The 27,827-nt window shown below is 37.5% G+C and overlaps 1 protein-coding gene across 4 annotated transcripts in view; it reads left to right on the plus strand.

Annotated features, from left to right (window-relative positions):
• The window catches only part of LOC145489909 (serine/threonine-protein kinase SMG1-like), a 66,174-nt gene that overhangs the window by 687 nt on the left and 37,660 nt on the right, over positions 1-27,827 (plus strand). Inside the window, exons 2-34 of one of the 4 annotated variants that reach the window (XM_081468989.1) lie at positions 1,292-1,428; positions 2,117-2,175; positions 3,043-3,120; positions 3,300-3,381; positions 3,812-3,859; positions 3,950-3,998; positions 4,809-4,885; positions 5,234-5,306; positions 5,788-5,942; positions 6,500-6,588; positions 6,792-6,876; positions 10,976-11,048; positions 11,550-11,701; positions 12,094-12,195; positions 12,971-13,047; positions 13,280-13,565; positions 14,318-14,448; positions 14,669-14,794; positions 15,511-15,629; positions 18,713-18,806; positions 18,933-19,034; positions 19,404-19,601; positions 20,084-20,168; positions 20,307-20,427; positions 20,866-20,967; positions 21,548-21,678; positions 22,286-22,450; positions 23,614-23,768; positions 24,333-24,468; positions 25,254-25,393; positions 25,756-26,034; positions 27,016-27,175; positions 27,402-27,827. The exon at positions 27,402-27,827 is cut by the window's right edge and continues 440 nt beyond it. In XM_081468989.1, the coding sequence (XP_081325115.1) occupies positions 1,292-1,428; positions 2,117-2,175; positions 3,043-3,120; positions 3,300-3,381; positions 3,812-3,859; positions 3,950-3,998; positions 4,809-4,885; positions 5,234-5,306; positions 5,788-5,942; positions 6,500-6,588; positions 6,792-6,876; positions 10,976-11,048; positions 11,550-11,701; positions 12,094-12,195; positions 12,971-13,047; positions 13,280-13,565; positions 14,318-14,448; positions 14,669-14,794; positions 15,511-15,629; positions 18,713-18,806; positions 18,933-19,034; positions 19,404-19,601; positions 20,084-20,168; positions 20,307-20,427; positions 20,866-20,967; positions 21,548-21,678; positions 22,286-22,450; positions 23,614-23,768; positions 24,333-24,468; positions 25,254-25,393; positions 25,756-26,034; positions 27,016-27,175; positions 27,402-27,827 (4,292 nt within the window). The remainder of the gene's footprint in view (positions 1-1,291; positions 1,429-2,116; positions 2,176-3,042; positions 3,121-3,299; positions 3,382-3,811; positions 3,860-3,949; positions 3,999-4,808; positions 4,886-5,233; positions 5,307-5,787; positions 5,943-6,499; positions 6,589-6,791; positions 6,877-10,975; positions 11,049-11,549; positions 11,702-12,093; positions 12,196-12,970; positions 13,048-13,279; positions 13,566-14,317; positions 14,449-14,668; positions 14,795-15,510; positions 15,630-18,712; positions 18,807-18,932; positions 19,035-19,403; positions 19,602-20,083; positions 20,169-20,306; positions 20,428-20,865; positions 20,968-21,547; positions 21,679-22,285; positions 22,451-23,613; positions 23,769-24,332; positions 24,469-25,253; positions 25,394-25,755; positions 26,035-27,015; positions 27,176-27,401) is intronic. The other 3 variants (XM_081468990.1, XM_081468992.1, XM_081468993.1) reach the window with 3 other exon arrangements.

Below are 27,827 nucleotides of genomic sequence, written 5' to 3' on the forward strand. Positions count from 1 at the left end.
GTTTCTTTGGAGTTATTGCAATTTTCCAAGTGCAATTTATATCGAGTCTTGTTACCATACAGTCGACCTCAAGAGTATAAATTTAAGCTTATCAAACGAAAAGAGATCGTTACTTTCAGCTTCCGGCTATACACTATGAAGTACTGAAAAATTCATCAATAGATAGTGATTATGCTATTTTTACTGTTTTTGCACGCGAAATTTGTTTGTGCAAGCTTTGAACATTTTACTCGATATGTGTTTAGGTAATTTGTTATGGTGTTAATTTCAATTTTTTCTACATCTGAGCACAGTACTAGAACCCAGCCTTCAAGAATTCAGAAAGCCATTAATAGCTGACCATAGCTCCGTAATTTAGCTCCTGGCTCAATTATTTTGCACATCTGAGTAAAGCAATTGAACCCAGCCCTCATGAACAGAAGGGTTGGATGGGTTGTTTCTTTTAATCTTTTTAATTACTGTTTGAAATGGAACAGCACAACATTTGTCATTGAGCTGAAAGAGTCAAATGATGTGGATTCCTTATCTTCAAATTTCCTTCCCCATGCTAATTAATTCTCAATTAGGCCCAGTGGGGATAATGGATAACGCTATCCAGCAGATAAATAATTGGTCAGTGTAAAATGATGCAGACTGCAGACTAACTTTAACCTTGACCAAATTTTAGCCAAAAACCCCAATAACTAACCAATTATTTACTTAACCTCCTCATTGTGCAAAGCAGGACACCTAAGGCCATAATAACTAACCAATCCTCTGTAAATTAGCTCTGGCTCTAAAATTAACCCTAAAACTAACCCTACACTGTACCTCTCAGTTAGTTACGTGCTTAGCTAAATGTGAAGCTAAAAAACTAATCACATATAATTTCGGTGCAAGCTGTGGACTGAAATGAGGTTTTAGCTTAACAGTTAACTTACCGGTCAGCTTTGGTGAAAATTAACCAAAAATATCAGAGATCTGTGGACATCTTTGGAAGAAAGGATGCTTTTTAGTCTCCTGCCCCATCTCATCACTTTATCTTTATCAGCTTAGTCCAACTAAGAAAAGAGGTTTGTTTCTGAAGGTGGGTCATTACTTGAAAAAAATTCTTTGGTCAGACAAGGTCATTCCATTAGATTTAATTGTCCAGCTTTGATGGCCTTTGATACTCCTCTTATTTAGCAATAAAGTTATCAAAACACTTGGGTCATATGTAAATAGAATTCCTATTAAGCAAGAGAAGTTTCTGGAAGTATTTTTCTTAACTGCTTACTTAATATAAAATCGGGTGTCATGTTTTATTTTTCAGAACGAAATAACATGTTTGGTGATGATTCTCGTTTATCGCATCTTGTAAAGAGGATTACCAAAGAGTCTGAACGTGAGCGACGTTTAACTGCAGCTCAACAGTTTGAAGAATTCCTTAGCACTCCTGATAATTATCAGGTAATCTTGATGATGTAGTTGTACACCATATCACTGGTCAACACTTGGGGACTATTGCACTAGTTAAACACATAAGCATGGTAATTTTAGAAAAAGTACTTGACCTTTTTGGTGCAAAAATCTAGCTGGTATACTGTGTTGGAAGAACACATAAATTAAAGGTATCTTACCTTTTAAGAATCATTTTAAATTTGTGGTTTACAAACTCTTTGTGTTCTTCCTGTCATCATTAAACAAACTATCGAAATACATACACATTACTTATGGCATAAATTGAGTGTTCAACGATTGGATCATATTTTTCTTGTGGCTTTGTGCTTGTACATGAGCTCCCCAATCACAAGCTTGCTTGCAGGCTAAATTGTGTATTGCTTGCTAGAGTGGTGCTTAATTCTGGTTTCCATAACATGTCGTAATATCAGTAGTGCTATTTTCTCTGACTGAGATGTTAGTCCATTGCAGGTAACATGGCATTTTTGTCAGGTTAAAAACGTTTTTCATTTATCTTTTCCCCTAAAGGGTGTGAACATTATATGTAGACCAGTAAATCAATACCAGGTTATAAACAATAAGTTACATGTAGTCGTAATAACTATAGCCAAATGTACTTTGAATAGTACTGAACTTGAGGTTTTGGTCATTGTTGATCAGCTTTCCAAGTTATTCAAACCTTTTCTTATGTTTCCAGATAGTAGACAAGTATGCAGAGAATCTATTTTCAGCCTTAGAAGATGTGCTGTTTGAAAGGTAAAATTGTTTTGTAAGAGGATAGGTATGTTATTATTAATAAAACAGAGGAGTCCAATTCAACAAAGTCGAACAACTGTAAAGCTTGAGTCATATTGGTTAAGCACAAGTATAATAAATAATTGGTCTTTAACTTTTCATTGATTTGATGTCAGTATCTAGGTAATTATATGGTTTCGAGTTCAATTTGGAATTAATTTGCACAAGTGAGTTTTTCAAAAAGTCGAATTTGCACAAGCCACTTCAGCGAGTGCAATTTCAACTTTTTGAAAACTCAGTTATGCAAATTAATTCCAAATTGAATGAGAAAAACTGTATGATTACTTATTAATAATATAACATGAAAAAATTTGCATGGAGGAAGTGCTGGAAGATCTTTCTTGAAGCAATTTTTCTCATTTGAGAAAACTTTTCAAAGTTTCTGCACAAAATTTTCATCATCATTTTACATGATATCATCGGCTTACAAAATGTCCTGTTGTCTTTCAGCCAATCATAATCCAGAATTACGATGAGTAATTTGCACTGGTGTTACACTTTTTGCACTGGTGTTACACTTGATTTGCACTGCTCTCAGCCAATCAGAATTGAGTAATTTTTTTTGTGTATATTATTATAAGTATAATATTATTAAACACCAAATTGAAATGTGCTGGGTCCTGTAAGTAAGTAATCACAACGGAAGCAATATTGTTGGTTGTAAAAAAGGAATGAAATGTTCATGGGTAAGAGGAAGGCAAGTGTTAATTTGTTTCTGACAGGTATAACCAAGGAACCTATTCAAAGACAACTACCCTATTGCAGCACTGTAAATGAGGTTTTCTGTCTAATCACTCAGGCATTTTGATTTGGTTATAATCTTTACAGGGGACAGCCAGAACTTAAAGAGAAAGTAGCACTATGTGTTGGTTTGATTGGTGGAATTTTAGGCAATGAGGCTGGAAGGTAAGCAGATGAGATACTTACATTTTTGTAGTCTGTTGGTTATTATAGCTCTGATCTCAAATTTTCTTGACTATGCTGCTGTATACCATTTGCTAATTGACCATGCCACAAATGATCCATGGTGGTCCTTTGAAGCTATCATTATAATTGTAGTTAACATTAGTAAAATTTGTGCACAGGTTTTTTCAGTGGATCTTTACCAAACTAGAGTCATCTGTATCAGATGAAGTCAAGATCTTACTGCTTACCGCGCTGTCAAAGGTAAATGCATGGTTACTTGCCAAGTGATTAGTTTTGTTCACTGATTCTTGACATCAGTTTTGTTTCATTGAAAAAAGTTAAATAACCAACTAACCAAGCTATTGACTGATTGATTCTTGTTAACTAAAATATGTATTAAGTAAAATTGATCTTTCATTGTTTTGTTTCTTTTGTCTGGTCATTCTGTCTATTCATTTGTTATCCCCATACCTGTTTGTCTATACCTTTGTCTGCATTTCTCTATCTTGTCTGGTTGTTTGCCTGTCTGTTTTTTAGTCTTTCCATTTGTCTGTTTACAACAAATGTGTCACATGCCTTACAGGAAATATCTCATGTTAAAGACTTTAACACTAACACAAAGCATATGCATTACCGAGAGAGCACTTGTTATTTTATCAGTAATATTATCTTTTTCTTACTTTCATTAAAGGCAATTCAAGTGGACACCAAAAACAAATGCTTCAGAGATTTCATGATGGTAAGTAGGGGTTGCACTGGCATTTGTTGCAGTTAAACAAAAGTTGATCTGGAAAGTATTTTGTGATACAGTATATCTGATTTCTTTCAGAACGTCATGAGCAGCTTGCAGAATATCTTGGAAAATGTGGATACATCAGGTAGTGGGATCTTCCATCACTTTCACAATTCTTAAAATTGGTTTATTTTTTAATAAGTAATAGTAATTGCTCCGAGTAAAGAACAATCTAGGTAATAATCTGGGAAGTAATTTAAATTGTCTGAACGTGCAGAGAAAGACTGACTTGAATGTAAATGCCCAGTTACTCTTTAAATTGTTTGACGTTGTTCCAATTATCGATGATTGTATCAATAACATTTAAAGATTAAGAAGTCTTTAAGAACTTCTTTTTAGTGAAGAAGTTTTACTAGTATTAGGGAATTCAAATTTGATATTATCTCTGAAATGAAACTCCAAGTGCATCATGACAGTTTAAAATGTTTTGTATCATTTTGAAAATTTGGTACTAATTGAAAAAAAAACTTGTACTGGTTCAGCAACAAATAAACAAATTGAATGTGGTTTAGCATGGTCTGTACTCTTATCGACAATGAGTATGCATCATTACAGTGGTTAAAATGTTGTGGACTCACTCGGCTACGCCTTGTGAGTCCACAACAAATTTTGACCACTGTGATGACACATACTCATTGTCGATAAGAGTACAGACCACACTAAACCACATTTCGATTTGTTTTTTACCACAATATCAATGTCAAAGAGAATTTTTTTTCAGAGCGCGAGTTGAAAAAGGCATTGCATGACACATTGGCATGAGCAGCGTGGTATGGACTCTTATCAATAATGGCAAATTAGCCAATCAGATTGCGAGATTAGCAGCAACTGTGATAAAATAATTATTTTACCATGGTTAACATTCATTGTATATGTTGATGTTGTTGATTAACAGATTTGCTACGTGCAGCTCTTAATGTGATGATGCCAATTGCTCTAGACTACCCACATGCATTTGCAGGCCACTTCAGGGTAAGCTATTTTTGACAGAATAATAGATGATTTTCTTCCACTTCCTTTCTGTTTTTGCTTGTTTTAACCATTGTTAATTGCTCTTATTCTTGTCCAAAGAAAACCAATCTTGCCCTTCTTGCAAGCCTTAGCTATGATGCAGAAGCCTAAGAGTCTTTCTCTCTAGTCCTCCAAAATGTCTTAGTAGCAGGATTAAATAATGTCAGACAATTTTTCCAAAAAACTTCACTTGCCTGTCGGGCAAGCAAAGTACAAATTCCAGTGGTCCTACTGAAAATCCACTAGCACCGGGCTATCAGACACAAGTTTCCCTGCGTGCTGCTATTTGATTTAAAGTTTTTTTTGTAGGACACTGTAGACATCCTTGTTGGATGGCACATAGACACTTCACAGCAGAATTCTCTCACCAGCTACACATCAGGTTTGTTGAAGTCTGCAAATATTTAACAATCTAAGAAGAGAGAAACTGTTGGTTCAGTTGTTCACAACTTAGCCTTTTGCAAACATGAAACAGTTTGAAAAAAAAAAAATTAAATGTACAGTGATGCCAGTCAAAGCCCCAGTTGAGGGTTTCAGGTTTTCCCAAATATTCACAAGTGTCACCCATGTTTAATTTGGTAAAAGCACAAAGATAGTATGAATTTCCCTCACTTTATGTTTAAAAGGACGGAAAGGAAAAGCACTCATTTGTTATGATGATTTAAATGTAAATTCTCTTTGCTCGCCTTATTATCATATCAGCAGCTCTTGTCAGCTTTTCTGTAAAGTTCTTGAAATTCGACTTTGAGTGTGCTCAACCTGACAGGGTGGTAATGGTAATCAAACTGAAATTGCTGGTTATCCTTATTGAGGAAACATGTATTTTATTTTCATATACTTTCATTTCTTTCTTATGATTTTAGAAAAGTTTTGGTCTAGTCAGTTCATTAGTGGCTTAAGCATTTCTTATGATGTTACAGAATGTCTGGTTAAGTTGCATGACTACTGGGCTTCAGACATTGCCTTTTCTCTGACACTACTGAGCCAGTTTCTTGAAGATATGGAAGCTTATGCCGAGGTGAGCAAAGAAAAGTCAGCTGGTGTATGGAAACATAGTTTGACTGGTCCACTGGTTGCTGATCTAATTTTTCTGACTGTTGGTTTGGGTCATCATGTCATTTTGTATATACCGTGTTGAAGAAATCCTATTTGCTTAGAGTTTAAGATTTGCATGGGGTGGGGGGGGGGGGGGGGGACCTTTCATGTGAGAAGGTCAGTGATGTTTGCTGGAAAATTTGAATTAAACCCCTAAAGGGGACCAATCTGGGTGTGGCTCGAACTTTTTTTGGACTTCTAAAAGGTACCACATTGAAATGGCACAACAGCTAAAAATAGTAGCATTTTGTCCTGAACACTTTACTTGTAAGTGATGAATGCCCCTAAGCGACACAATGAGCATCCCCAACTTTTCACACGACAGCCCCCTCCCCCCATAAATTGTTTTCACGTGATTGTGATCTTGAGTGCTATCTTTAGGCCTTGGCTGGTCAAAGGGTAGATAATGCTACCCACTGCTTTAAAATTTCTGTTCTAATGTTTTGTACTGGTTACCCATTGTCACTGTTTTACTACCAGGAATTAGGCATGTTATCAAACCAAGTTGTGACTTCAGAGGAAATTCCATCACCCTATGTGTCCCTGCCAAGGTTGACGGCACTAGTGAGGTAGAGTAAAATATGTCTTGGAGCAATATTCTGTGAGTCACATGAGATGGTTTGAGTCCTGGTCACAGTATGTTCTTAGGGTAGATCTGTCTTTTTTAACTTTTGTCACATTTTGATACATAAGTATTTCAAGTCAACTATGGATATTTCGATTTCTCTATATTTAGTGTGCAAGTCTAATGATTTGGTTCTTTTGCCTGTAGAGTATTCACAACAGTTGTTAATGGCATAGGACCAAGCTTTTCACCAAACAGGAGCCCTTCCATCACACCTCCTTATTTGACTGAGGTGAGATTAGTGTTCTGGAAAAAAAAAGAAATGATTCATTCTTGTTCTTTGATATAGAGACTGAGCTGAGTTACAGTTTTAATGTATTGGTCAGAACTGTGTTGATACTGTGGCATTCGGGTATAATTATACCAAGTATCTTTAAAGTCTAAGGCCAGGAAGCCATCGTAGCTCTTCTAGCTATGACCAATTTTATCAATGTCACCTTCATTTGCTGTGAATTTCTTTTTTTAAAGAAAATTGTTAACTGAAGTTTTAGTCAGTGCTTTCAATAAGATTTGAAGTAGGCATCTACCAATATAAAAGTAGGCAGCTAAGGATATATAGGTGGGCGTAAGGCCACCTTTGCTAGGGGGTTCTGGGGGCTTGCTCCTCCAGAAAATTTTGAAATTTAAACCCTGGGAAATACGATTTCCAGCTTTCTGGGCATCAAAGTTAGTTAAGTCGATGATGAATATATGCTGGGACCGATCTTTTTTGCTTGCTGCTTGTAAATGATTTATCTCTGTTTGGGTTACTGAAGTACATTGGCTTCCTTCACAACTGCAAGTGTGAAAACTGTGAACAGGCTTGTTGAATGAATTTCCAAACGATGAACAAATAAAGTCTTTCATTTGTTTGATTGATGGCCCTTTGCATGGCTCACAACTTTCCAAAAATTGTGAAAATGACAAGGTCTTATCTGTGACTTCAGACCATACAGTGTTAGAATCGGTTGGTTGATTGGCAAAATTTCATCATTGGAATGAAGTGTTTTGTTTTCTGCAATTGAAGAAGCTAGTCATAAAAGGGGATAAGTGACGATTTTGGTTGCTTTTCTTTTTTCTTGCTCCAAATTAGCTGAATTTTTGCATGTGGTCTTCAATGTAATAGAAAAACGTGTTCCTGTATTTTTGCCGCTGGTTTTTGCTTCGCTTTATAACGACGCCACTAGGAAAACCAAGTGGTTTTTTGTATACGCAATATCCTGAAAACGAAGCAAAGTTTAGCGGAAAAACTACAGGACATTGCTAAACATACCTAAACAAAACTCTATGCGAAATTTGGAGCGTTTTCGACAAAGTTCACTTTTGATTAAAATACCTAACGTCCTTTTCCCGCCAAGGCTGCAAATAAACGAAGCTGGGCCTTTGTTATGATAAACAGAGCCGATCCTTTGTTATAATAACCAAGCCAAGCCTTTGTTATAAGTCGAAGTCTCGCCTCGGTTTATCATAACAAAGGATTGGCCCGCCGCGACTGCAGGGACTTTGATCTCACTTAGAAAGCAGCAAAATGTCAATTTCACGCAACGTATAAGCTCAAAAATGTTAATTTTAGGTCAAAAAAGGTTTAAATGTTGATTTCATGTTAACGCGTGACAGCAAGGAGGTTGATTTCACTTAGAAACCAGCAAAATGTCAATTTCACGCAACGCATAAGCTTAATGATGTTGATTTCAGGTCTAAATAGGTTAAAATGTTGATTTCACGTTAACGCGTGATGGCAAGGAGGTTGATTTCTCTTAGAAACCAGCAAAATGTCAATTCCACGTAACGTATAAGCTCAAAAATGTTGATTTTAGGTCAAAAAAGGTTTAAATGTTGATTTCACGTTAACGCGTGACGGCAAGGAGGTTGATTTCACTTAGAAACCAGCAAAATGTCAATTTCACGCAACGCATAAGCTTAATGTTGATTTCAGGTCTAAATAGGTTAAAATGTTGATTTCACGTTAACATGTGACGGCAAGGAGGTTGATTTCTCTTAGAAACCAGCAAAATGTCAATTCCACGCAACGTATAAGCTCAAAAATGTTGATTTTAGGTCAAAAAAGGTTTAAATGTTTATTTCACGTTAACGCATGATGGCAAGGATGTTGGTTTCACTTAGAAACCAGCAAAATGTCAATTTTACGCAGCGCATAAGCTCAATGATGTTGATTTCAGGTCTAAATAGGTTAAAATGTTGATTTAATTGACGTTATCGCGTGATGGCAAGAATGTTGGTTTCACTTAGAAACCTGCAAAATGTCAATTTCACGCAGCGCATAAGCTCAATGATGTTGATTTCAAGTCTAAATAGGTTAAAATGTTGATTTCGCGTAAACGCGTGACAGCAAGGATGTTAATTTCACTTAGAAAATAGCAAAATGTTAATTTCACGCAGCGCATAAGCTCAATGACATTGATTTCAAGTCTAAATAGGTTAAAATGTTGATTTGACGTTAGCGCGTGACGGCAAGGATGTTGGTTTCACTTAGAAAACAGCAAAATTGTAGGAGCCCATGATGGGCTCCTGAAAATGGTAATTTCACGCAACGTATAAGCTCAAAAATGTTGATTTCAGGTCAAAAAAAGGTGTAAATAAAAATAAAATGAAACAAATAAACATTTCAATAAGCACTTTTCCAAATACGGCAATGTCTTAAATGGCTAAAAAATCACGAGATAAAACATAGTTTTCAACAAACGCAATCGTAGCTTTATGTCACGCACCGCCATAACTTCCAAGTTGAAAATGTGTTTGTACCTCTTATGCCTGATGAGGATAACAACTTTGGTGGCTGTTTAGTTTTGGATTTAAGAATTTGACGACTCCACGTGAAAACGCTCTATAAATAGGGCTGACAGATTAACAGATTAACCCTTCTGCACAATGTACGGGTCTCCATACATCTGCATGTCCCCTGATCCCAGAAGCTCAAAACACTACAAATCATGCTGATTTGAAATAAAATCAACGCAAACTGGATCACAGATCTGTTACAATCGATTGCCACTCGCTGGCCATTATTATGTTTAAATCTAGTTACAAGTTTGAGAAACGTCCGCAGAACGTAATTGCAATGCATGCCAGGAAGGGTCTTTACACCTCGTGCGCGGGAAAACATGGCGGTCGATACAAGACAAATTTTATAAGTCTAAAACCAGTTCTCGCTTTCCAAACTTTGACGCTAGCAATGCTTGGCAAATGGGCCACAACTCACCAGAGGGTATTTTTCTTGGGGAAGAACTTCTCTTGGACTTTGCTACCTGGCTCAATCTGACTTCGAACGCCGATAACACGATTACGGTATATCAGCTGCCTTCGAAGTTTTAGAACACGTTTTGATTCTTTAAAATGTGCTGATGACTTACGGGTTTATCGAGGCTTTATGATGCCTCTCAACCACCAGGCAGGCATGCAAGGTACTTTAAAACAATGCTTAAGATATTAGTTGACAGAGCTCTAATGCGGCACATCTCTTTTTTGTTTGATGGCATTTTGTTTGACGCTCGATCGATTCACGTGTTGTGTTCACGTCACAATAACCGGTGTAAACAATCCGTTCCCAGATTTCCGCTCTATATGCTGTGGGATTTGGTTTTGACTTCATACACTATAAACAGTCTGCCTGTTTGCTGTTCAACAAATAAACTCCTAAAGACGTGGCTAGGAAAAGCGAAGTTTTTTGCCTACGTTTTAACTCGAAAACAAAGCAAAAACCAGCGTCAAAAATACAGAACCACGTTTTTCTATTACATTGAAGACCACATGCAAAAATTCAGCTAATTTGGAGCAAGAAAAAAGAAAAGCAACCAAAATCGTCACTTATCCCCTTTTATGACTAGCTTCTTCAATTAATATTTGTCCGTAAGCAAAGAAGAACACAATGGGTTTATGAAAGAACAATTCCAAAATCAAATAAATTTATGCAAATACCTGTTCCAGTACATTGTCTGTCCAGACTGTGCGGGAGCACGCTTTGCTCAACCGACTACTGAAAATGGCTGAATGTTTTGCATTTCAATCGTATTTGATCGATGTGTACACTTTTATATACACGAACAGTCGAGGCGAATGTAAGAAATACTTTTATTTTCAGTTTATTTGAACTGAGAAATAGGTAAGCTGTAAATATTATAAGAGTTACATTTTTGATGATTTTGTCAACAAACACAGCCAAGTAGCCAGTGACTTGATGACTCACAGCTGCCGGAGCTCTGGCAGTACCCGGCTTCTAATGAAATTGCTGGGTTTAGTATTGAGATGCATTCCTATAGTGACAGGTATAATCGACAGAAATCATAATTTTGTTGATAGAAAGATGTGATTCCCAAGTTTGTTTTCTGTTTCAGCTGATTCAAAGAATTATTCAGTGCATCAACATGTCTGGGTACTCCTATTACTATGAAAAACTGTTTGTGTCAGGTACGCTTTGTTTATCCTGCAGTTGTGGCTTCTCTAGACAATGTTATTGTCATATTTTGTTTATTTACATGTACAACAGTTAATATTATTTTGCACAAGGTTTGGATGGTCACACCTTGTTTCAAGTTGGTTTATTTGCAGTCTGATCGATAGATTGTGAATTTAGTCATTCATTTGGTTCAAAAATCTTAATTTTTTTTTTCAAGCAAGGAGCTGAGGATGCCTGAAAAAGGGGTTCATTTTAAACATAATTGCAGAACAGTCATGATTATGAGCAGTGAGACTCTAAGTCAGACTGTTGATCATCTTTAGTTTTTGCATCAATTGCAAATGACCCTCAGAGACATGTACAATGTACTGTATCTCTTCTCAGCAGTTAAACCAAACAATTTTCTTTATAAAGTACAAGAGTTGAAAGAGATGTTGCTGGAATCTCACTATTTCACAAATGGCATCTAGCAAGACTTGTACCTAATATTGCTCTTTGGTAATATATTTCAGCAAATGAGTGTTTAGAGTCCATGTGTTCATGGCTACAGCCTTACTTCTCTTGTTGCTGTGAAATAACAGCTTCATTTGTGATTCAACAACTTCAGAGCAGTTCATGTGTCACCTATCCTCACATAATGTCAGCTCTTCAGCTCATACAAAAGGTAATTTTTGTTCTCTGAACTGTTAATTCATCCTTTGAAGAAACAGTTCATGCAGTAGTGATGTCTTTCATTGACTCCTTACATTTCCCTTGTGTTCTCAAATGTGGTGGTGTTTTATCACAGTGTAATATACGGCTTGGGCTTCTTTATTTGTTAAATACAGCATAACAGGATCCATAGCACATAACCAACAGACCTTTATTATTTTGAGCTATGGCACTTACAATTTTCACATAGCCATAACACTTACTAGTGACTCCCCTCACAGATGTTGTGGTTTGCAAGTGAAGTTTTTTTACCCAGGGGCCTGGGAATTGGTACCACTAACCCAACCATTATTTTCTCTCTGTGTAGTTTAGCCCTTTGACGACTGTGTCCATTCTCACTTGCAGGTCATAGCTCATGTGAATACTGCTATACCAGCAACCTTCATCGAACAACTCCTAGGACCTGGCTCTCCCGTAATGAAGTTGCGCCTATCGTCAGACCAAGCAGTAAGAACTATCTCATTCTACACTACATTTATTCGAGATTTAGAAAGCTCATAACTTCCCCCAAACTTGCGCTAAATAGATAATTTTGATTTTTAAAGTTACCAGTAATATTATGTAGTATGATATGTTAACTTGCAGAAAAAGGCAAGTTATCTGTAAGTACCTGTAATTACAGTGCATCAAACACTCAAGATAGGGGCTTCATTGCAGAATAATATAATAATCAATTGCAGCTGAGTGTTGCTTGCCAAATGAAACGAGTCTGGAAATGTAATGAAACACTGTCTCAAGTTTTTGATATGTAGGTCCAAAGTTGATGAATTATTGCTAAATTTCAGAATTATAAAATCAACATTTTGGAGTACAAAACAAACCAGTTAACAAACAAACCTTGTAGAAGCTGTACTTGACTAGTAATGATATTGCCTGATCTTTGTATGTCAATATGTATGAGCATGGATAAGAGAAAACAAACCTGATTTTCTGAACCAAGTAAGTTGTTGAACTGCGATTACCGGGTACAGTCCCACTATCCTGTTGTAGTTACCAATCTCCATACTTTTTTGTCATACATTTCATAATTTTTTGAGAATTATGTGGTGCATCGAGATGGTATTTGCAGCTGGATTATTGCCACTTTAAAGTGAAACTAAACTAGTCACTCTTGGTACCGGTACTCAAGATTTATAATCCACAGTTTTAATGGAGTGCTCACCTTGTACACATAATGTGGTTTGTATATAATCACAATATACCTATTCGTTCATCCTTGCAGGTGCTATCATCAGTGATGAAGATCTATCAAGGTTTCTTGGGCATCCATGATGTTCCACTTCTAGAGACTGCCTACAAGTAAAATATGCTGTAGTTTCTTCCTGATTGCCATAGAATGATATAATTCACTTTGAAATATGAGACTCGGAGAATATTCTAAATGTAGATGTATTACAGTGTAACTACTTGTTTCAAATCCTCAACATGTACTAAGTTGAGAATCTATTGTTCTCTGTTTTCTAGTACTCTTCTCTGACTTCTAGGAATGCCAATATCCTAGGTTTCAAAATCCATCTCATCCATTTTGCAGGCTTACGGTAACAGAACTGATTGACAGCTTCAGCCTTTTGCGAAAAACATTGCAAGCCTTTGAAGCAAACGACAGCAAGTCAGAACTTCAACTAAGCAACAATAACAAGGAAGAAACTACAGATGATCTAGGCAGAGACATCCAAGGTGTAACTGTGACTGTTGAAAAGAACAGCTCTGTCAGTAACCTGGTGCAATGGCGAAGTGCTCATGAGTTAGAGAGCATAGTCATCTTTGACTTGTGTGCTCTGTCTGAGATTGCAACATCCAAGTCTGCTATTTTAAGGGTGAGAGTGTTACCCCTGTTTGTAGCCTGTGAACACAGATGCATTTCCTGCTGCAAAACAAGCCAAAAATCTGTCTGTTTTTGCAGGTTACCCTGTTAGTTCTAAACTTGAAATATTAATTCCCCTTAACCTGAGGCCGCGGTGGCCTCATGGTTAGTGCGCTTGTCTCCAGATCGAGCGTTCCGGGCTCTAGCCCTGGCTGGGGACATTGTGTTGTGTTCTGGGGCAAGACACTTTACTCTCACAGTGCCTCTCTCCACCCAGGTGTATAAATGGGTACCGGCAAACTTAATGCTGGGGGTAACCCTGCGATGGACTAGCATCCCATCCAGGGGGGAGTACAAATACTCCTAGTCGCTTCATGCTACAGAAACCGGGATAAGCTCCGGCCTGATGGGCCACTTGGCTCGCATGCAGACTTTACCTTAACCTGATAACCATACAGCTCTTTACATGATAACTCCAAACAGTTCTGTCAGTGCCACTTTGAAAATAAGGTGTAACATTGAGGCAGTAGGTGTTGTTCTTTGCTCACACTGTACCAGAAAATCTCTTACTAGCACACATTCTGGTACCCAGGCCAGTAATGTATGCAATGTGTGGGTGCATGTTTATTGTGCTTAGTTTAAATTGCATAAAATATTTCTCCTTCTAGAGGTATTTAATTTGCACAATAACTCTTGCACACCTTGTATTCCTATGTTAACAGGTGTACGTAAGTCTCTGTTGATGAAACATGTCTTCTTTTTCAGTTGTGGAAGTTGTCCCCCAGCCCTTATCAGCTGCTGACTCAGCATCTAGATGCCTGTGAGTGGAGGCTTGCTGTGTGCCATCCTTCTGTACAATACACCATTCTTCATGCCCTCTACACTTACTGTCAGAGGTAAGCTGTCTTAAGATTCTGGGAATAGAAATCTGAACCAGTTAAGCTCCAGTTAGTATGGATTAGATTATGCCATAAAAGATGTCTTACTTTGAACAAATACTGCAGGGGCTTTTTGTTACAATTTATAAAAGTCTTCAATTGACAATTTTTTTGGTGCATAATGATTTTTGTTGTGCCGGGATACAACGTGGTAAACAGCGTGAATTTTTCTTTTCAGGTATAACCATTTCCTTCCTAATTCTCCATCAGAAGGCTTGCGCACATCGCAGGATGGTGATGTGGTTTCAATGTTCAGCTTACTTTCCAAAGTATTGGGAAATTCCAGCACATCACAAGACTCTAGGTTTGATATTTATAATACTATACTATTTCTGGTATAATAATTTTTCCAATTTTCGTAAGAAGCACCTCGTTTATTCAATTAAAGGCTGCATGCTTTTCAGATTTTTACGGTTACAGTTGTGGCTCTTATTCAGGGGTGACACTCATAAAAAAATCACAACCTCTGTAAACAACAGCAAGCAAATGTTAATAACAAAATATGGCCTTTTTGAACTGAAAAACATCGTACATGTAAACCAGGAGATTAAATTTCCAAACATCCTTAACACTTTTATGTGGGAGTCCCCTTTTCTCCACTTCTGGGGTGCTTGTGCTTGTGCAAAGTTAAAAAATGAAACAGCAAACCATGAAGTTTGCATGCCAAACATAGGCACTCAAATGTCTTTAGTATGGTAGTACTTAATTTCTTTGAGAATAATGCGGTCCTCTGTATATCTAAGGATTGCTTAGGGTTGAAAAAAGTACTGTCTGATCGTCCAGGACAAGTAGATTCTCCTCGGGCAAGTACCTTTTTGTTTTCACTTGCTCAATGGGCAAAGGATCACGCAAGTCGTCTGCCAACTAAATCATTAAAAGAGTAAACTAACACTTGCCCAGGGCAAGCAATATTTGAGAGATACTGGTCCTGAGGGAAAGCTGGAATTTAAGTTTTTTTCGAGCCCTGATTGCTGTCAATAAAAGACTTTGTTGTAAGTTGCTTTTTTCTCTGTCATGTAGAAAGCTGTGTCTAGTGTGGCTGGTGGAAGTCTTGGACAAAGCTATCAACATTGGTGTTCTTGTAGCCATCAGTAAACATGTGAGCTTGGATTCCTTAGCAGAAAGCATTTTGCCATCCTGTAAGTGCAGTTATCAATCATTTAAACAATTCATTTCCCAGTTAAAATTGTTCTACTTGAATAGTAGTTGAAAGGATGAGCTTCTTTTTGCACTAACTCAATGCTTTAAATATGTAGAGAAACAGTGCATGTCATGAGCTGTTTGCAAAACATGTTGTAAGCAAATTGGGATCAAGATTTTATTTAAGTGCATTTTAATATGTAGGTAAAGCCTGCATTTGAGTGCAGTGGAGTATTTCTATCAACCGACTGGATGGGAAGCCAAATATTCCATGGCAAGGTTTTTCCCCAGCATTTAATTCAGCAAATATACACATTTTTAAACCTGGGTGGTGGCAGGAGACTGAGAGTAAGATTGCAAGAATGCAAGAATGCAACACAACTACCCCACACAGGGATCCAACCCAAACTCAATATGCCACCATGCCTCTCACTTTTTAGAGCATTTAGTAAAGATGAACGGACTCTTAGCAATTGAATGGCTTGGTGCAAGACTGATGTAAGTGACTTTTTTGGGTGAAAAATGATTTTTTTGTTCAAAAGCGCCCGAATTTTTGCGTGTCGTCTTCAATTGAGTAGAAGAGCATAGCCCCGTATATTTTTTTAGCTGGTTTGCGCTTTGTCTTTGGAAAAAAAGAAAGAAACATTAGGACAATGGTGACTTCAAAACAATAATACACGGCCGCAAAACCAAATGGATGAACATGGGCCTTAGAGAAAGATGAGCGTATAGCTTGACAGTTACAGTAAAGGTAACATAACCCCACGGCTAGCGTTAGACCTAAAAGCAAACCCTAACCCTTGGCCTAGGTTTAGCATTTAGTGTTAGGGTTACCGTTTTAGTGCTAGGGTTTAGGGTTAAGGCTAGGGCTAGGGCTAGGGCTAGGGTTAGGGCTAGGGCTAGGGCTAGGACTAGGGCTAGGGTTTAGGGTTAAGGCTAGGGCTAGGGCTAGGGCTAGGGCTAGGGCTAGGGCTAAGGCTAGGGTTTAGGGTTAAGGCTAGGGCTAGGGCTAGGGCTAGGACTAGGGCTTAGGGTTAGAGTATCTAAACACTTTATGATAGGGTTAGTTCTATTTTGGTGCTAGCCTAGGGAAAATAATAAAACAAGAAAACGCTTCATTTCATAAACACAGCATGCATGATCGGGAATCTAAATAAAGTCAACGACCAGTGTCTATTAGCGGTGCTTACCTATCTTCTGAGAGTGAAACGTTTTGCCATCAGTGAAAACATGAAACTTGTTTAGAACAAAAAAGAGTTCAGTTTGCATTCTTTCGAAAAAAAAAAGTGAAAATCACTAGTGAAATGCGACATTTCATAGGTGCTACTGCGATGATGTAAAACGTTTTGAAATGCAATGTGCTATAACAGCGATGCTTGCCATTACTTTGACTGCGTGACGAACAACAAATACCTTATAAAACATATTTCGTGAAACGTTTTGCAATTAGTGAAAATATGAAACTCCTTAAGAACTAAAAAGAGTTTGGTTTGCATTCTTTCAAAAAAAAAAAAAGTGAAAATCACTGGCGAAATGCGGCATTTCATAGGTGCTACTGCGATGTAAAACGTTTTGAAATTCAATGAGCTATAACAGCGCAGCTTGCCATTACTTTGACTGCGTGACGAACAACAAATACCTTATAAAACATATTTCGTGAAATGTTGCCACAAGGAATTAACGCTTGACATTCGAAGAGAGATGATTTTTCCGAATTACAGTACTTGAACGGCTGAGTCAATCTGAAATTGCTCTGTCTCTGCGATAATTAAATACCCTGTATATTTGTGAAAACACTGAACTGAATCTAAGCGGGAAAACTGAAAACAAACGGAAAATATATAGCAAAAGGAATGGCATATTTAAAGACAAAAGACTTACACTGTTGTCTCTTTCTCTCGCCATCTTCTAACCTCACAAACGAATCATTCCATTGGGATTCCATGATAATAAAGGCAAGCGATCGAAAGCCGCTAGTCCATAATATGATTGGCGTTTGTTTGCCCCAGTTCCCAAAAGGTCAACTGTCACACTGTAACACAACAATGGTCAACAATCGCGACTTTGGATCAATCATTTCTCTTACATGAAAACATTGGCCATTTATTCCTGGAAAGAATCGGGGCTTAGGGCTATTTTTGTCTAAATGAAGTAATACATTATTTTTCTCAGTGAAAAAAATCTTTTCCGTCGATTCTTTTTCAATTAATATTCCGTTGGCTGAGCGAAATGTAAGTTTGTCACGTTTTCCATTGCCGACTGAGATGGACTGACAAGACCTATCGAGATGCATTAAAGATTATTATGGGATATCCCTGAGCAACTTCAACACGGCAAGGCCTACGGGCCGACTAAACAGATTTTTTTAGAGTCTAAAAGCACTTCTTTATTTCCAAACGTTCTGCACAGCAACATTTGGCAAATGGGCCACTTCTCGCCATCGACTCATTTTTTGGCATGAGAAGTGCTTTCAAACTCCTCGCCTGGCTTCAGTGTGCCTTCGACCGCTTAGCGATCTTGGAACAACAACACATCTCGCTTCTTTGAGATATGCTAGTGACTTACGGGTTTCCGGACTTAATGAAGTCCTTTCACCGCCAGGCGGGCGCAAATATGAGTCAAATAAGCGGACTTCATGCAACAGGTGAGGTTTCAACTTGTCTGATCGAAAGCTTGACGTTGTCTTGCGCGCCAAAATAATGCAAACGCAAGCTTACGTCACAACGTAGTCGAAGAAATTCATTTCCAGATCCCCTCTTTGAGCGAGTAAACTTTCCACTTTGTTTTGTACATCAGGCAAAAAAACAAGGAATACAAACACAAGGCAATGTTTTCCTATTACGTTGGAGACCACATGCAAAAATTTGGGCGCTTTTGAACAAAAAAATCATTTTTCACCCGAAAAAGTCACTTACGTCAGTCTTGCACTAAGCCATTCAATTATCAGAATATGAGTTGTTTTACACTTAGTCAGACAAAGCTTCAACAAGCAATTAATATTTTGTGGTTATAAAGTATTAGAAAGTTGGTGTCATTCTGATCTCAAGAAGGTTTTTCGATCTTTGTCAATCTCTCTCAACAGCATTTGACCATAATCCCACCATATCATTGGAAGTTTCTCTTTGTCTGAATATTTTAGTTGATTTGAAAGTCCTATCAACCAAGTGCCTGAGAAAGTAAGTCCTTCCACTGTTTGTTTTTGAACACAGTTTGCAGTCTTGTTAATTAACATGTGCATTGTCAAGCAAGAGAAAATGGTTAAGGTGCCACTTAGTAAGAGATTGTTCCCTGTGTAATGTCAGATTCCTTGAGGATTGTGCTGTCCGTCTGATGGATGTGAATAGAGAAGTCTGCAAGAACTACCAACAGCTCATCAATGCTTTACCAACAGATATTTTAACAAGGTTAGTAACATTCTTAGTGGTAAAGGCAGCCTGTGGTAGTTGCGATAGCATTATTACTTTATAGCATCATTTTTGCCGCACCTATAATTAAAGGCGCCAAAATATGAGATACAAAAACCCTCAACTTGTCACACAGCATGAGCAAATTTGTTGCTCAAATTAGACCGAGGCTTTACTTTTCACAACAACTTTCTTCAACCCGCAACAAATGTTTTTGTTGCACGACAAGTTGATCATGTGAGGTGAAAAATGCAAAACATCGACCCAAAACTTGCAATGAAACAATTTTGCTCAACAAGTTGAGGGTTTTTGTATCTCGCATTTCACCGCCTTAAGATTTGTTAATGTTTTGGTGCTTGTGAATCGCAGTTCCATAAGCCAGAGCCTGTTTGAATCAAGAACTGGTCAAGCCAGAGGCAGTGTAGATGTTGGCAAACCCTTGGTCACCAGTTGCAGTGATGTGTGGTTGGCTCGTAAAGGTCACACAGTCAAGCCACCATCTGGCTCTTTCCATTCTCATGATTTTCAAATCGTGATGGGATTTATTCTGTCAGGTGTATTACCTAGGTGAGTATCACTAGATGTGCATCCCTTTTCCTTTGATAATACCACTGTTACTTGATTCTCCCTGTTTTTATCCAAGCTGCCAGACTCAGACATTGAACTATTAATTTTTTTCAAATTTGAGCTTTCAAAGGTGAACTAATCCCCTTAGCAATTCATGAAGCTGAGGTTTCAAGGATAAGCCCCAAAGTCACAAAGATCTGGCAAAGGGCTAATGCCTGAAACATCAGTTTCACAAACTCTCTATGGCATTTAATCTACCTTTATTAGGCTTCTAGTTGGTTCCCAACTTAGAGTTACTTGTTCCCTGAAGCAGCACTTTAGTTTCTTTACTAACTAATAACTTTGACAAACTCTGAGCACTTTTTAGCCTTGGTGCTATCACGGTATTGAATCTCATTTGTTGTCATAAATATGAATTTATGCTTGATTTAATCTGAGTATGATACCAAGATGTTTGCGATTGAATCGGTGTCTTCTTACAGCAAAGAGCCAAATGTCGACTGGTTGTTGAGGCTATTCCACAGCTGCAACAGAGTTCAGAAGTATGCAGAAACAGAGATGGTTCAGGTATGTCTTACACAAAGAAAGATTCACACGGGGAATGAAACAATTTACTGGTACATTTGTTTTACAATTTTCTTGCATGTTCTGTTTTCAACCTTTTCTATTGGTAGACATTAGTTCTGATGATGGTTTGTTCTCCAGTTTAACAGGTGTGAATCACTGCTTTGGTTTTGGGCCACGTGGGAAGCTGCTCAGTTCTGCATTTTATCGCGTCTGCGTACTCCACTTGGTAGAGCTCAGGAAACTTTTCAGGCAATAGAAGGTAAAAATTGCTGTCTTCATACAATATACATTGCTATTTAATAATTGAAAGGCAATTGATCATTGTTTTGGGGGTCTGCTATTGGTTTGTTTAGCAATATTCTCCTGAATTCCTTTTTTAGCGTTAATGCTCAGTTCTGGCCATCATGTATGTCATTCTCTTCAGTTCAGGGCAACCTGATTTTGTTAACCTACATCCTCCTTTTCCAGGTGTTCCTTAACCTGCCACCCCCCCTCTCTCTCACTGAGACAAACATTTCTTGACTCTGTTTTATGACAGTGAATTCAAGTCTTAAAATGTAGGTCTTGTTGTAGGTCTTGTTATATGTGATCCTTAGGAATGAGGTTGATATGTAACTTGTCATACTTGGTATTCCTGAGTAAAGTGAAAGAGACAAACCAGAAACAATCTCAGTTTCAAAGTTGGTTTTCTTTTCAGGTGCTTTGCAGAAGTTTGTGATGGATGCAAATGGTGAGGAAGAAAAAAGCAAACCTAAGCATGAAGAGCCAGGAGCCAAGGAGGAGGAGGGAAATGAAACAGGTATAATAAATTTAAAATTCATTTTTCATCTTATGTATAAATTTTTCTTTCATATTTTTTCTGCAATTAGTCTCATATCTTTAGAGGACTTGCTTCCTTACGCAGCACTGTCAGTTCGGGCTGTAACCCCCAAACACCTTCTATGGCTGAGCATGTTTGATGGACCCTTGATTTACTAGTGAACGTGCCTATAGTTGATACAATTCACTCAAAAGTGCAATCACATTGTCCTGGACAAGTAGGTTTTTCTTCTTGGCAAGTAACTTTTTATCCTCACTTGCCCAGTGGACAAGGGATAAGGTAAGTCGTCTGTGGAATAAATCATTAAAAGAGCAAACTAGGACTTGCCCAGGGCAAGCAAAATTTGAGAGCTACTTGTCCCAAGGGCAAGCTAGACTTCAAGTTTTTTGAGCCCTTAAGTTTGTTATTGATGCATGTGTCAAAATGAAGGCTACCGGTGGATCAAAACTATAAAACAGCTCTGTTATACCAAATGCACTGCAGACAACCTTACATGTAGCTTGTAAACCATAGCATTATCTTGGGGGAAAACTACATTATTTTGTCTTTGTTGATTTAGTAGCTGCTGAATCCAAACCTTATGTCAACCACCTCCAGTCTGTATTGCTGCTACAGTTTATAGAGAACCTTGAAAAGCTTATGTACAATGGCTATGAAGGATGTGTAGTGGGTCTACCCTCGCCACCCAAGGTACAGTTGAAGGGCTATCCCTTCACTATTTTAGATGTTTTTAAAGGAGCTACATCACGGTTTATAGCCTTAATTTTTCAAGGTCGTCGTTTGTAATCCATGTTAATCTTTTCCACCCTTAACCATCCTTGTTCCTTTAGGGTTTATGAATACTTCTTTGATGTTTTTCTATCTTAGTATATTACTACATGTACTTTAAGGTTTACTTCAAATGAAGGGTAATTTTGTATAGTCATGGACAAAATAACTCAAAATACCACGACTGAATCCTTTAAATTTACAATAATTTTTCTTACAGTTACATAAATAATTGTTTGGTGCATGGTTATTGTTTATGAAATTATCATCATAAGGATCTTTTTCACGAAATTGAATTTTGTATGGGTGGATTTTATCTTACATCTGTGATAGAGATTTTTGAAATTGTTAATCCTGAAATATTTTTGAAGGTTGCTGAAATAGCATTTAATATTATTTCTTCAACATAATACATCAATGTATCAATGAAATCCTATTGAATGGAAGATACCCTGTACGATTTCAATAAGGGTTCAGTTGCAAGGTTTGAGGTCTCATGATATTAATCAAGTCTGTATAAACATTTCAGTCTGTACGGGTATTTTTCCGCACAAATCGAAGCACATGTATTGAGTGGCTTACTAGAGTGCGTAAACCAGTGATGAGTGTGGGTTTGGTGTGTGGCTGTCCTGCAGCAACTGTCTGGCATGGATTTCAAATGTTGCAAGAAATGAAGACTGCAGGAAATACTCAGGTATATAGTGTTATTTTGTCTTATATATGTAAGTAATAGTAACTGGACCAAGCGGAGTATAATTCAGGGAGTAATCACACAAGTAATTTCAAAATCAGACGAGCGCAAAGCACAAGCCCGATTTGAAAATACAAGCATGATTACTCCCTGAATTCTATGACATGAGGTTCAGTTACTAATTAATCGTCTCTATAACAAATTTCGGAATTAAAAATGTCATCTGGGAAGTTCTTTTGAGCAAAAACGTCTGTAGCGCTTTTCATAAGTTTTGAAAATTATAGGAAACATTGTGAAGGAAGCCATTAAAGCACACATAATTCATGTGTGAATCATATTGGTATCCAATTACAAAAAGTTCAAATTGGATACCTGTAATTGGACACCCATGCGATTGCGTGCCGATTGCGTGACAAATAGGCGTGCAGAGATCCAATCATGATCAAGAATTTTGTTACAGATATGATTATAATGGTAATGGGACTGAGTGGAGTCCAATTCAGTCTATATTCATACAAGCAATTAATAAAATCAGACAATTGCAAAGTGTGACTCAGGTTTGTTTGATCACAAGTAAATGCCTCAGATACTTGTAGTCATGTAGGTGGCAATAGACATTAACAAACTTGTCTACTGGGCCAGGTTTCTCAAATAGGGGATAGCACCACCCACCAGGGTCTGGTTACTCAAAGTAGCCTTTTAGCCAGATATGTATCTACATAATGCACATGATGCCTCACTTTTGAAAGAAAGTTGTTTTATTTTTCACATGTTGCTTTATAAATTGTTTGTTTGAGCAGACCCTATAGTACATTTTGGATGCCCACTTTTCCAATCCTGGATAACGCTTTCTGCTAACTAATTCACTATCCAGTGAATAAGTCCTGATAAAACACAAACTGTGCTATTCATTGGGTACTGATTTATTGGTAGATGATATTATCTACCTTTCAAGACTAAAAGTGTTAAACAGTTCTTGTAATAAACGAGTGTTTGAATTTGTTTGATGTTGTTGCTGTTTTTCTAACACAGGGCCACCAACCCCAATTCATTAATAAGCATTAGATCATGTCATATTTATGACAAAAAGGCCTGCATTTCTTGAACTAGTGTTTTGCAAAAATATCTGCACTAAAGATGGTCAATACAATGTCATTTCATTTCAGGGTGAAGAGTTTGACAGTGCTGTATTACTGACAGCTCAAGCCTTGTGTGAACTGAGAAGTGCTCATGCTATCACTGGTTTAGTGGCCTGGTGTGAACAGGTCTCTGGTCAAAAGTTCTCTTGGATGAATGGAACAATAATGAAAGCCAAGGGCTGGTAAGTTTAGGCTTGAGAAGTGTTAGGTTGGGAAAACCAAGGGCATCCCCAATTCGTGCACAAATTTAAGAGCCCTTTTTCGTGCCATTTTCATGCAAGGCGAGATTTTCATATGAGAGGAGGTTGGTTAATGAATGGCTCATTCTGTCTATTCAGCTTGATAAATCACCCACATATTTGGTAACGTAGCAATTTCATGTGTGTTATGTAAATGATAAACGTAGTGTCTTAACCTCTAATTTTATGGTGGCTCCAAAACCATCAAGAGATTGTTTAACTTTGCAAAAATTTGTCTCAACATGCTGGTAGCAACTTGGTAAAAAAAAAAAAAAAAAAAGGATTCAGCAAGCTTGTTTTTGATTTTTGGAGAACTTAAAGCTAAAATTTAAGGGTGTTAAATGGTTTATCCTGTTGCTATTGAAATCCAGAACATCATTAAATGCCTACAAATTGTTCACCAATGATATCCACTTAAAAACAGTGGTAGTATTGATCCATCAAATCGTATGTACTGGAAACTGGTGTCAGACTACCTTAATTAAAGAAAATTCAATTTCTTTTAAGGTATGAGTCCTCAGCAACAGAAAACAAGTCAGCTGTGGAAGAGATGTTGACCAAAGAGAAAAGCCACCAAGAGGAAAGAAAGACAGGTGATGCACCTCCATCGTGTACTGCTGTGACAACATTCCCTGTCAATGAGGTACAGTTTAAACAGCACTAGGTACTTGTGTGTGAGAGTGATTTAAAATCGGCAACTGTTTATGCATTTCTAAATTTTAAGGAAAGAAAATGTCCTCTTCTATTCACTCCTGAGCCAATTGGCCTCTCAGAGTTTTAGGGCAATTTGGCATGATGTGGATATATCACACAAGGACATTTTGTTGTGTCCAATCTTCTTCCTGCTTTTCTTTGACTGCATCAAAAAGATGTTGGAAAGCTGTTGATTAATTAATACAAATGTTTGTGTGGGTGGTAGTGATTTGTGTAACTGCTAAAGAAATCACTTTTCGAGGGATCATTATACGGTGATAAACATCAAAAAGAAAATATGATTATTAGCCTAGTGTAAAATTAACAGTTATTTCATGAGTGCATGTTGGATATGAGATGACAGCCAACTAGGCATGTAACACTGAGTTGGCTATAATATTGTCTCATATCCAACAAGCGTGTGTGAAATAATTGTTTTATTAAAAAATGCCCCCAAAATATAGGAAACTAAAAGTAAAATATAGACAAAAATGCTCCCTAAAAATGTTCGTGTGCTTACCATATTTGTAGAGCATGGCATAATTGCACATATACTATGATGGCTAAGCCTATAAAAACTCTTGTTTATTAATAATAAAGGTTTTAAATATCAAGCTTTTGTTTTAGCAAAGAAAAATGATAAATTCGCAGTTAGAAGCACAGAGAATAACAGGTTTATATCTATTCATGAAAACTCTTATCATCAGATGTTTGACATTGATTTCTCTCTCACAGGTTGCAGACTGTTACATGAAGTTATCATCTTGGAATGAGGTAGCAGACTGGCAGAAGCATGTGAATAACCTGAGAAAACAATGCTCAGACTCAGAAGTACAGCATTCACTAATGGCAAACGTTGACATGAATTACGTCAAGTAAGCCTTGCTTAGTAACATTTTCTTTACTTTTTGTGTGCTCCTTTGTTTGATTATGAGCTCAAGATTTCTGTGAGGCAATAGTTGCTGAGGCTGAGGGCTGAATCGATATTGTCACCTCACAGAAATTGAGAGTGAATGTAATCTAATAATTAGATTTTGGTAAGCAAGAAAACATTGCTATTTTGTAAATAACCTCTGGGCAATGTATATGTATGGGCTGGCTATTTGAATAGCAGTAGTATTTTTAATTACTTAATCCCAGTAGAGAGAATAAGGACACAATTACAACTGACTGAAAATAACCATTCGATAAGATCTAAATGCTAGTTTCATTTATGAGATGCAACCTTATTTCTCAGAGCTTTGAGCAAATTTGAGGAATGTGACTTCATATCAGTGCGGAACCACCTTCGACTGATCCCTGGAGCAGCACTGAACTCACTGACTGAGAATCTGACCAAGTCTGCTTGGTCCGTGAAGCTGAATCATCCGGACACAACATTTACTCCAGTCTGGGCCCCTTACAATATTGAGCAGACAGCTGAACTATCCTTGATTCAGGCTCAGACGCTGTTCTTTACATCAGGAAATTTGAAAGCTAAGACAAAAGATAACAACACAAAGGATCAGAAGATCATGTGAGTGGTTAAAGTAACACATCAAACGTGAGAGACCGTGTTTGACGGAGGCAGCATGGCTGACTGGTTAGGGCACTGGGCTAGAAATCTGGAGGTCGTGGGTTCAAGTCCTGCTCTGGCCTCTTAGCTGGAGTTTGTTTTTCTCACTAGACCCTAGTTCTACTCCATGGTCATGTTTATAAATAGCCAATTGGTCTGCCTCCCACCAGCTTGGATTTTTAAGCCTATTATGCTTAGTTGATACATTTTTTTTTTCAGCCTAAGTGACATGCCTGTGAAATAGCTAGGTGTAACTAAGTTCATTGACCACAGTAAAAAACATTTGATTTGACATTTGACCACACTTCTAAACACCAAGAAGAAAATTGAAAATAGGACTCATACAAAAGTATTTTTGGCAAACTTCGAGGTTTTTGGAAATGAGGTCAAACACTGACTTGAGTGTTTAATATATCTTCTCAGTGAAACCTAAAACTAAAAAGAAAACAGAAAAATGAAATCATAAAGAATCTATGCTATCTGAGATCGGATATCCAAACACTGTCACGATCACAATTTCCTTTGTTAAACTTCATGAATGAGTTTGAGAACAACAACAAATCCAGGGTTTTAAGACTTGTCTGAAGCCATTCCAGTCATACATACCTTAGCTCACAAGTCATTTGTTCATCAGTTGCAGTATTGTGACCACATGTTTGACTCTGAACATTTTAAAATCCTTTTTCAATCAATCCCAAAACGTGCTAGGCTCTACGAAATGCTTGATTCTGCAGAATTGCTAAGCAGCATAGTTTATTCCTCATTGACTATGATGTTGTGAGTATTTTTAAATACTTGGCAGTGCTTTTGTTGCTTTGATTTGAAAATTCTAGATTTAAGAAAGGTTTACCATATACAATACTTGTTCCTCCAACTGGACCATGCACAGTTTCAATTCCAAGTCTTGCATTTTGACATTTCCTTACTTTATTTTCTTTACAGTCAAGCCATCAAGGAATGCATCCATCATGCCACATCCCTTTCTGAAGGAGTGCTTAGAGTGGGAACGCTGGGTTGGCCATTAGAAGTTTCTGCTTCTCACATGACTCAGCTGCAATTTGCTACTACTGTAGAGAATATCATGGAGACAGCACTTCACCAGGTATAACTGTAGTAATGTAGCTGGTATTTTTTGTCAGAGCTTACCACCTGAAATTTATGTCAAGAGTAAAATGTTATCTGACCCAATTCTCCCCTTCCCTGCCCCCCTCCCCGGGCAAGGAACTGAAGAAGAAAATGTTGTCTTCGAGAAAAGATAACAATGAGGCCTGGATGCCTCAAAGTACAATAGCTCCTAACCCATTACTGAATTATTTTTTTCTTATTAGGAGGATGTATCTCCATCATTTCTCCAAGGAGATGGAACTTTCACTATAAACCACACTCAGCATGACTGTGCTGTCCTGATCAAGGCATTACGGTTTTGTTCAAACCTTCATTGTGTCGCCTCCTCAGTGGGAAAACATCAGGATCTTGTGAAGAGTGAACTGGTGTCATTACAGCTGGCAACAGCTAAACTTGCAAGAAAGCATCACAACTATAGTCTTGCACAGAAGCTTTTAGTGAAACAAGTTTCTTTGCTTGGAAATCCAGTGAAGATTCCGCAAGATTCAAATTGCAGTAAGAAACAATTTCTTGAACTATTAATGGAAAGCTTGAATGATGCATCTTTAGCCACAGCAAAACCAGTTGATGTGATGGAAATACAGAGAGAATGTTCAAAGTTAGCTTTGGCGTTAGGGCACAGTTCAGAA

The sequence above is a fragment of the Orbicella franksi genome, chromosome 6 (genome assembly GCF_964199315.1).
Source record: "Orbicella franksi chromosome 6, jaOrbFran1.1, whole genome shotgun sequence".
Lineage (NCBI taxonomy): Eukaryota > Metazoa > Cnidaria > Anthozoa > Scleractinia > Merulinidae > Orbicella > Orbicella franksi.